This window comes from Trachemys scripta, chromosome 2 (genome assembly GCF_013100865.1).
Source record: "Trachemys scripta elegans isolate TJP31775 chromosome 2, CAS_Tse_1.0, whole genome shotgun sequence".
Taxonomy (NCBI): Eukaryota; Metazoa; Chordata; order Testudines; family Emydidae; genus Trachemys; species Trachemys scripta.
In genome coordinates, this window is record NC_048299.1 from 6,734,848 (window position 1) to 6,745,504 (window position 10,657).

Sequence of the window (10,657 nt, forward strand, 5' to 3'; positions counted from 1 at the left end):
GCCGATGTTAAAAAAAAAAAATTCTGACTACCTTTGTTTTTAAAAGCTCTGGTGCTCCCATGATTTGAAGCAGGAACTTGAAATTTGGCAGAGGGTGGGGTGTTTCCCTTTTGTCAGGGATGTGTCTTTTGCAGTCCTTATGAATATCTACCCAAATTTGACCAATTGATAAGCCTTTGAAAAATCCCAGTTCACGCAAGCTCATTAGAGACTCCTTAAGAACTTATCAGCTAAAGTCAATAAAGGTTCCATCCATACTTGGGCCTGGCTGCTGTGGGCCATGTTGGGTCTGGGCACCTGCATTGAAAACAGCAAGACTGTCTCTCCCGTGCTCTAAATGACCCCCATGCTGGGCCCAGGTGGTATGGAGGAGGAAGCTGCCTGATTTGAATGCAGTGAAGACAAGAGCTGTACTTGTGGTGGGGAGAGTAGATTGGTACAAGGGGTATAGAAGGAGGCAGGGGACTGGAAGTTGGGGTAGGGAGGATACCGGGACTGGGAAGCAGGGGGAGACTGGGAGTGGCTGGGGAAGGAGACGGGTTTAAGGAGCCAAACGGCTGACCCTGAGATTAGATTAAGAGCCCAGAGAGGAAGATTAGGACTGGGAGCCAGTGGGGTGGAGAAAAGGGGGAGGCATCTGGAGGCAAGGTGGAAGAGAGAAACAGCTTGGATGAGGAGTCAGGAGGGAGGTAACGTAGACTGACGGGACAAGGAGACTGGGACTGGGATGAGAAACTTGAGGAGAATGCGACTGGGAGTGCGAGCGCCAGCGGTGGGAAAGAGAAAAGACTGCGACATGGGCAGGTTGGAGGAGATTGGGCAGAAGGGATCATGCTTGGGGGGAGTCGAAGAAGAGTCTGTGCCTACTAGAGTGCGCTCCTCTCTAGAGCCTAAAATGGTATATGCCAATTCCTCCTTTCTTTCCGACTCTAATCTATACCTAGCCGAGAACAAGAGGGAGTAGAATCCACCACAGAAGAGGAGCAGCTGCCTCAGATCCTAGATGAGCTTCATGATATTCATGTGGCCCCTGGAGCACCTTTGGCTAAATTTCACCTGAAGGTCAAAGGTAAGGGAACCTATGACATTTACAATAGTCCCATCTTGATATCTGTGAACATGTGGACAAGATTTTCTCATGTGCCTTTGCATGCAGTTGTGCTCATAATTTGTGCACTCAAATAGCACATTTGAAATGGCAGTCACAAGTGTGTGTATGCGCAAATGACCAGCACCTAACTGGGCAATAGTTCGTGCAAAGTAAGTATTCAGTTATGTGCTCATATCCGCAATGATTAATTGCATGCACGCGTTTCTGGAAATCTAGTCCTGTAACTCCATTTTTGTAGGTTTTAGGTCATGAAGATCGGCTAGTCTCTGAATGCATTAATTGCTGTGGTGCCAGGAATGAAAAGTACAGTGTGAACATGCTACTTTTTAAAAATAATGCTTGCCAATATGAACCATTGCTTTTCATGAGTATTTCAGGGTAGATGTACTATGCAATGATTAAATTAGTTCAAGAGATAGTAACTAGGACCCAAATTGTCTGCTACTTGGGATAAGCCTATATAGGGCACAGGAAGCTTTGCTAAGTCATTGTGCTTTCTTTTTGATCTTTCCATCAGTGTGCAGGGGGACGGGAGGGGGGTTGTTATCCAAAAAGGTGGTTTGTCCCCCAAAACCAGCAGATTTCCCCAAAAGCCACACAATGGCCCAGTGCCTCCGCCCCGGCTCTGGGATCTCTTGTTGTCCCATCTCCTGTCCTTCTTCTACAGAAGACCTACACTGTAGATGTGTACCCAACCCACCTCTGTGACCTAGATCCTTCCTCCACTGGCCCACCCATTCCACCTGTGTATTTCCCTGACCTCACACTGAAACGCCTACAACGTCTGGGTGGATAAAGCAGAAAAACTACAGAGATGTCACTGCCCCCGTTTGTGCTTTCCTGGAGCACTTTTACTGGGTTGTTCTGCTCCTGCCCATGGAAGGAGTGGGGATTGTTTTGGCTTAAATGGCCATGAGGCCGATCTCGAAGTCCCCATACAGGCAAAGTATGACTTCAGTCTGAATTTTGCCTGAATAAGGATTTTAGGATTTGGCTTTGTATTTGTAGAAAATCAGATCCAAATATCAACATTCTAACTCTGGAAGGCACTCAGATATCAACGTGAGGGGGGCAGAATTAGAACCTGAAAAGTAAGTAATAGAATTCTAATTCATAAAGAGCATTTCACAAATATCAGAATCGAGCTACTCTCTGTAGGTAGGTTAGTTTCCAAACAGACACTGTAGAACCTTGAACAAACAGCATTGGTAAGAATGGACTTTTCTTTGATTACACTGAAGTGTATGATTGGTTTGAGAGGCTTCAAAATAGTTAGAGTCACCCCTTCTTACATTGCTCCTTGTAGGGTACCCAGAGCCTCGTCTTTACTGGTTCAAAGACGGGCAACCATTACAGGCCTCAGACCGAATCCTGAAGATTGAGAAGAAGCAATTTCATGCACTCGAAATCCTCAATGTCGTTAAGGAGGATGCTGGTCAATACTCAGTGTTTATTAGCAACTCTGCAGGTTCTGCATATTCCTCGGCCAGTTTGGTTGTCAAAGGTAAGTTATTGGTGCTTTTTGCTCTATCTGCCAGTGGCTATCTCTGTTTTACATGTTCACTTTTCCCAATAAAGCCTATAGAAAGCAAGATATTCTGGAAAATAAAATGGGTTATAAACGAAGGGTAGAGGGATGGTTTTGTGTTTAGAGCGCTGGACTGAGAGTCAGGCAACCTGTGTTCTATTCCTGGCTCATCCATGGATTTCCACTGTGTACTTAGGGAAAGTCATATCACCTCTCTGTTGACCTGATTCTGATCTTACTTGCACATGCAGTCTAACTCCATTGTCCTCAATGCCTTCACTGGGGAATTGTGCTTAAAAACTAAGGGTATGATATGGTCCATATCTGAGGCCATAACTGTAGAATACTGCAGTACTTTTAATAAGGGTTGAGTTTTGTCTCAATTGTAGAAGCAGATAGGCATAGAGCCACTGTGGTGTTTTTATTATTATTATTATTATTATTATTTTTATTAAATATCAGTACTCATGGAGTTAGTAATTTATGGCCAAATGTTTTTCTGATGTAATTTATCAAAATGATCTTTGTCCAAATATATGATATATTAATTGAAGCTTAAAACGGATTTCAATCACTCTTATGCTGAGTTACTGTACATGTCATTTATATTATAAAATGGCTTTTAGATGTATTTTACTAACGAGATGAATAACAATTTTTAGTAAAAATATAATTTATGTATAGTCCATATTGTACTGAGTAAGTCTCTGATAGCACCTGACCACATGCTTGACTGCATAAGTCAGAGAAAGGAGACATTTGTCCTCTCTATAGATGTAGTTTCATGATGAGATGATTTGGCTTTCTGTGTTACAGGTCCTGGTGAGAAGGAAGAACTGCCAGAAACAGGTGAGAGGAGCAGCACAATCGGTGATAATAGAACCACTAGTAACTTCTCAATAGTCTTAGCCTCACTTGCACCATTTCACCATGAACTTTTTAATTTTCAGATGCTCAAGAACAGCTGGTGCCACCCAGGTTCCTGGAGAGATTTACCAGTAAAAGAGTGAGGAAAGGTGCAAGTATCACCTTCTCTGTGAAGGTTGAAGGTAAATGGAGCTTAAACACAACTTTCTTACTGTGTTACGTAATTTGCATAGCTGCCCAGTGTATCCTATCCTCTCAGTGGGCCAAATCTTGAAGTCCTTACTGTGACAAAGTTCCTCCTCTATCTTGGTGTGTCCTGCGCTTATTGGTGGATTTTCTTGCCTCAGAGATTCACTATGTGGGTTTGGGAACAGCCCAGAGACCTTCCCCTCTGGGAGAACCCGCAGTACAGGTCAACTGGGAGGTTTGGGGGGGACCCGGGCCTGCACTCTACTCCGGGTTCCAGCCCAGGGCCCTGTGGACTGCAGCTGTCTATAGTGCCTCCTGTAACAGCTGCATGACAGTTACAACTCCCTGGGCTACTTCCCCATGGCCTCCTCCAAACACCTTTCTTATTCTCACCACAGGACCTTCCTCCTGGTGTCTGATAACGCTTGTGCTCCTCAGTCCTCCAGCAGCACACCCTCTCACTCTCAGCTCCTTGCGCCTCTTGCTCCCAGCTCCTCACACTCCCACCACAAACTGAAGTGAGCTCCTTTTTAAAACCCAGGTGCCCTGATTAGCCTGCCTTAATTGATTCTAGCAGCTTCTTCTTAATTGGCCCCGGGTATCCTAATTAGCCTGCCTGCCTTAACTGGTTCTAGCAGGTTCTTGATTACTCTAGTGCAGCCCCTGCTCTGGTCACTCAGGGAACAGAAAACTACTCATCCAGTGACCAGTATATTTGCCCTCTACCAGACTCCTGTACCCCACTGGTCTGGGTCTGTCACATTACCTAGTGTAGGAGTCAGAAGATTTGGGTTCTGTTTCCATCTTTGTAACAGACTTTTGGATGCTGCTAGCCAAGACATGTAACTCTTCTTTGCCTCAATTTCCCTATGTATAAAATGGGGATAATAGCACATTCTTATCTCACAGGGGTGTTATGAGGGCTAATCTTTCATTTTTGTAAAGTGCTTTGAAGTTCTTAGATGGAAGATGCTCTAGAAGTGCAAGTATTTATTTAGGATTTTTTACTGTTATTGGAAACGGATCAGCAAACATGTTGAAAGTAGTATTCGCTCACAGTACACAGGATTTGTAAGACGGGAGGAACCCCAGTGGGACAATTAAAGAGGCTATTGCTCTTTTCTTTAGGACATCCAGCACCCACAATTACCTGGTTGAAAGAAGAATCTCATGAAGATGTTTTGTGGATCAAACCAGAGACTCCTGGCTACAAACTTGCCAGTTCCAACATGCATCACAGTCTAATCCTGCTGGATGTTGGAAAGGAATATAGTGGAACCTACACTTGCATTGCTACTAACAAGGCTGGACAATCCATCTGCACCGCCTCCCTAGAAGTTCTGGATGGTAAATTTTTGCAACATTACAAACACTTTCCCTATAGTATTAAACATAATATAGTGTACATGAATGGTATCTCCTCATTCTATTGTGTATATAATTGCTGAATGAAGAGCAAGTGTGAAAATACAATGAATTTCAACAAACTACAACGCAAGTACATACATTCCACAGAGATTCTGGTATATCTCTATTACTTTTCTTTGATAGAAAATGAATATATGCCCCTAATATAAGAATAAGGTCTACAGTGTAGGGCTTTGGGCCATGTGTCAGATTAAAAGTGTGGTGAGGTTTTGCATAAACAAAACAAGAGACTAAAGAACAATCAAGAGAATAAAAAGGAAGAAAACAGGCCCCAAACATCAGCTTTTCTTCACTCTGCTAAGGCTGTTTTGCGTCACATCTCTGCCTTAAAGCACCTGGGGCAGGCGAGTGGAGAATTCCTGCTGCGCAGAGAAATTCTCCATCATCTCTTGTTTCAGCCTCCTCTCCCCCACGCTCTGGTGTGAGAGGAGGGGCGGGAAGGGACATGTTAAGGGCATTCTGGGGGTGGGGCATGGCCAAGGCAGGGTGGGGCCTGGAAGAGCTCTGCTCCACCAAACCTTATTCTGCCTTGATGTACATTAGAGCTGCAGTCCCATCTGCACTGTACCAGGGCAGGGTTTGGGCAGGGTGAGGAATCTGCCCCTCAGTGTTTAGCAAATACCTTCTTTTGGCAAAGACCCTCTGATTATAAACTCTGATCTTGCAGTGAAAGAGGCGGAAGTTCTGACCCGCGAGCGCATGATGGTGACAGATGTTATAATGACCACGCTGGGGTAAGCAATGGCAGTGTATGTTAAGCCAGAAGAGCGTATACAAGATTCCTCTAGATTTCACTGAGATGGATTTACAGAATGTATTGCCCGTCAGTCCCACTGTTCAGATCAGATGGGAGACTGACTGAGCTCTCCAAAGATCTGGAAGTGTGTGGGGCATGGGGCTGGCTTGTTTGGGAAGGTTCCCCAGTATTCAACTAAAGGGTTTGGCCCCAGCCTGAAGCCTTAACTGGAGGGAATCTTCTGTTTGATTACAAGTGTTTAAAATCCTGACGTATACAACTCTAGTTCCAAAAAGCTAAATGCAAGAGGTTATTGAAAGATCACTATTTCCAGGGACAAAATGATGCAGTGAGCTAGTACCCTGCCTTTCACTGCTGGAAACCACTCTCCAATCCAGTCAGATTTCCTTTCCCTCTTTTTCCGATTAGACAGATCTTCCAATTCTCCACCGGAGCTAAAGCCTGTATCACCGCCAAATTCTCCTAATTCTTCACTGCCACGCGTACCTGTGGTACTGTGTGTAATCAAACCTGTGCAGATTTGGTGTAAAATGCCTCTGCTGGTGTAAACGAGTGACGAATTCTGATTTGATGGTGTTTTACACTCACTTTTTGCACCAGGGCCAGCTCTGGCTTTTTTGCCGCCCCAGGCAAAAAAGCCTCCCCCCGCCCCCCCAGCAGGGAGCGCGGCATGGGAGGGCGCCGAGCCCGGCCGGGGCCCCGCTCTCCCCGGCTGGCTGGAGCGCTGGGAGGAGGGCGGAGAGCCCGGCCGCGGCCCTGCTCTCCCCGGTTGGCCAGAGCACCGGGGGAGGGCGCCGAGCCCACTGCGGCCCCACTCTCCCCGGCCGGCAAGAGCGCCGGGAGGAGGGCGGAGAGCCCGGCCGCGGCCCCGCTCTCCCCGGGTGAGCGCCGCCCCTCTCCAGGTGCCGCCCCAAGCACATGCTTGGAGGGCTGGTGCCTGGAGCCGGCCCTGCTTTGCATTCATTTGCAGTGCACTTTGCACCTTAAGATGCCACCGGACTCCTTGTTAATTTTGTCATAGTTTTCTTAGGAATAATGTGACTTTAGCTCCATTTCACATCTGAATATTGAGTTGTACATAAGGTTAAGAATAAAGGATTGTTTTAAATTCTTAGACTTGGTTTAGTTCATAATCCTGCCAATTCATACAGATCCCCATTCTGCAACTGCTTCCGAGACATGTTGTTAATGGGGTTTCTCACGTGGAGCAGGTACAGAATTAGGCCTGTAAACAGAATGGCCAAGAGTATAACAAAGGTTTTCTCATGAGATATTACCACAGAGCCAAAGTATGCTGAATATGTGCAGTGGGACACTGTCAGTATCTGTGTTTTAAAGGGTAGCACTTTGCTTGCATAATGCATGAAGGTCTTTTCATGATATGACCCGATAAGGAGTTAGTTTGTGCAGTCAAAAGAGTCAGGAGATCTAGATTCTGTTCCTAGTCCTGACATGGAATATCTGCCTAGGCTTGGAAAACTCTCTTATGTCAAACTTTAGGAACTAAAACAGGCATCTAAATGTAAATGTTCTGATTTTCAGAGTCAGTGGTAGTTGTAGCACCTCTGAAAAACAAGTCACTTTCACTTAGAAGCCTAATAGACTTGGGCATCTAATTTGGGGTACTAAAGTTTGATAATGTTGGCTGTACCCACTCTGTGCTTCAACTTTGCCATGTGTAAAATGGGGCTAATACTTCAGTTAAGAACCTTAGAGGCATGTGGTAATTTCTGAAGGTTTATTAGATTATTTGAGATCCTCCAATGAAAGATAAGTGAGTGTATTAATAGTAACAAGTTTCTTCTTGATTGGCAGGTATGAAGACAAGGACAGAAAAGGACATGGGTAAAGTTGTATGAAAACTCTTGTTCTTGTATAGTATACCTCCTTCACTTCCAAAGCAGGCAAAATTCCCATACTTAAATTCTGAATTTCACTTGCATAGCTTGAGGAAAAAAATGAATGACGGGGATGACCACTAAACTGCTTGTTTACTAATTTAAATGAAACATAATTCTCCAACTCTGCCATCTTGATCTTACATACTAGATAGGAGAAAAAGATTTTGAAAAATAAACACTGGTAACTAGTCATTACATTTTAAAAGGTTTACAGCTGGAATTTTTCTTTAAAAGTTGTGTCTGGTACATTAGCAATAAAATTTGGTGGCTCTCAACTTAAAAATCATTCAATTAAAGGGACAATGTCAATATCTCTAGCTTGTCAAGACTATGTCCCTGAAATGCTCTGTAACTATATTTATTTGCTAGTTTTGCTTCTGCTAGAGTAAGAAGGCTCCAGCATTGCTTCCTTAAGAAAATGCAGAGCACTTTTATGAAGATGTGTAATGATGTGTCCAGGATCTGCACGCCACACAACTTGGCATGATTTGACACAAATGGAAATCTCTGTCTCAGAAAGGACTGATGCTGGAAAGCAGGAGTGTTGCATATCAGGACAGAAGTGCATTGGCAGAGCTGCGCTGTGGGAAAACCTTGCACGGTGTCTTTCCATGCAATGCGTGACTCAGCCTAGTGCTATTGGTTTTTCACACTCATGAACACCAACTTCATTCACAATTTAAAATGTAGGGTTTGTTTGTTTTTCTGGGCTGAGTGAATTTTGTGCTGGTGAAAGGTGTCAGACTAGCAGCTCTGCACAGTGTGAAAACTTCTTTTTACCGGCCGAATAATTACAGCACTGGCAGTGGTAGTTTACCCCCAAACTGTCCCACCAATGTACCTCAATCCTGATCTGCAGGGACCTCCTCTATGGGCAGATTCACGGACAGCCTGCATATTCCTCAGTCCTTGGTTTCTCTATTATAACTACAAACCAGGGCAATAGTCGGCAATGGGCACATAAATTCACTGGAGCTGAGACTAGAACTCTCATTTGACATAAGCCACTGTTCAATCCTCTCATGGTAACACTTTCAGTCACTAATAACCTGGGCAAAATTTCAACCAGTGTTCTAGAGATGAACGGTTCCCCTGGGCAATGCAGTCCTCTAAAAATCCATGTTAAAATAAGCCATCTGTCTTGGATGGCTAGACACAACAAATCCTGTATCTGGGCAAGGGCTTAGACTAGATGACCCTTGTGGTCCCTTCTAACCTCATGGTTCTATTATTCTACACCTCATGCAAGAGGAATAACAATACCTATGCCACCCCATTGGCTTCAGTGTGGCACGATTGTGGTTTCCGTGTTCAGAGTTTATCATCAGTTCTAAAGTTCACATCTGGGTCCTAATCCAGATATGCTCAAAGACCATGTGAAGAGTGAAAGGGCATCTGGTTCGGACTCATCCCTGATGTAAATAGCTTCCATGATCACACTTGTCATTTTGGCCTTTGACTCCCCCTTTCTCTTTTTCAGAGTTGGAATCTCTATCCACCCTCCTGAACCAAGGAAAGGTAGGAGAAGCTGCTTTAGCTGGAGACTCATGATCTCCACGTCTATAGTTAAGGTTGCCAATGTGTTTCCATTGTAACCTTCTGTTTTCAATTCCTTAGAACTTTTTGAAATTCTGAAATACACACTTTTCTCATTACAAAATACTTCTGTCACCTTTTTTGGAACAACTGTTTGGCTTGGAAGGACATCAGGCTGTGCTCCAGGCATTCCTGGCCAGTCTAGCTGTCTAAAAAATGTACCCAAGGTTTGCACATTGAGGATACAATTTATCTCTATGCAGAAGACCAGCATGAGGAATAGTCAGCTATTGAATCCCACATAATTCTTCAAAATGGAGCCTAAATAGAACTTAAGTGGTTTTTAGACCTCATGCCAACTGTACAGGGGTGAATTTCAGCCTGAGGGAGGCAAGACTCCATAGGAATGCACAGGTAAAGTGCATTCCCACAAGGGAGAAGAGTTAAGGTTTTTACACCACACCAATCACTCTGGAATCTAAGCACTGTTCTGTGCAACCTTAACTCTGCCCCCTTCTGCATTATCAGCTGGCCCTTAATTGCATGATCACGTACTATTTTTTTCTGCAGGACACTGCATCATTTGTTGCATAGGTCGAATGGTCCACAGGGAATAAAGCAGCTGTTCAATATTTATTTTTATCATTACTGTTCAATGAGGGGACTCCTGCCTCAATCACTACATGCTACCCATCCTATCCACTGAGAGGCTGTGTTCCCTGTAGAGGTGACTCTCCACTGTGTCTGGTGGGGAGCGTGAACTCCAAATTGTTCTTGTCTGGACACCATAGCATCACTGACATCAGTTTCAGAAGGACAAGTCAGTCATGTCTGGTTCATTGGAATGGACTTTCAGATGACATACTACAGACTTGATAGCATGTTCTCCCTTTTCTAGGAGAGCTTGTAGAAGGTGAGGCTGATAAAGAAGGTGTGTCCAGAAGTCACATTTCATTAGCTGATGTTGGAACAGAAGAATTCCTCCAGAAACTCACCTCCCATATCACAGAAATGGTGTCTGCAAAAATAAGTCAGGGTAAGCGCTTGGCAAGTGTGAATACAAAGCAGAGCAGTCAATCTTCAGGTTTGGGTTGAGTTTTAAATCTCATCTATGAAACAATTATTTTGCACATAATAATAACAATAATAATATAACACTAGTATCAGAGGGGTAGCCGTGTTAGTCTGAATCTGTAAAAAGCAACAGAGGGTCCTGTGGCACCTTTGAGACTAACAGAAGTACTGGGAGCATAAGCTTTCGTGGGTAAGAACCTCACTTCAGATGAAGAAGTGAGGTTCTTACCCATGAAAGCTTATGCTCCCAATACTTCTGTTAGTCT

At 44.3% G+C, this 10,657-nt stretch overlaps 1 protein-coding gene across 20 annotated transcripts in view; it reads left to right on the plus strand.

Annotated features, from left to right (window-relative positions):
* Nucleotides 1-10,657, plus strand: part of OBSCN (obscurin, cytoskeletal calmodulin and titin-interacting RhoGEF) — a 296,265-nt gene that overhangs the window by 196,589 nt on the left and 89,019 nt on the right. For all 20 annotated transcript variants that reach the window (XM_034759817.1, XM_034759797.1, XM_034759802.1 and 17 more), the window contains 9 exons: nt 945-1,069; nt 2,418-2,615; nt 3,456-3,488; nt 3,590-3,688; nt 4,824-5,042; nt 5,791-5,857; nt 7,696-7,725; nt 9,262-9,299; nt 10,216-10,353. In XM_034759817.1, coding sequence (XP_034615708.1) covers nt 945-1,069; nt 2,418-2,615; nt 3,456-3,488; nt 3,590-3,688; nt 4,824-5,042; nt 5,791-5,857; nt 7,696-7,725; nt 9,262-9,299; nt 10,216-10,353 — 947 coding nt within the window. The remainder of the gene's footprint in view (nt 1-944; nt 1,070-2,417; nt 2,616-3,455; nt 3,489-3,589; nt 3,689-4,823; nt 5,043-5,790; nt 5,858-7,695; nt 7,726-9,261; nt 9,300-10,215; nt 10,354-10,657) is intronic.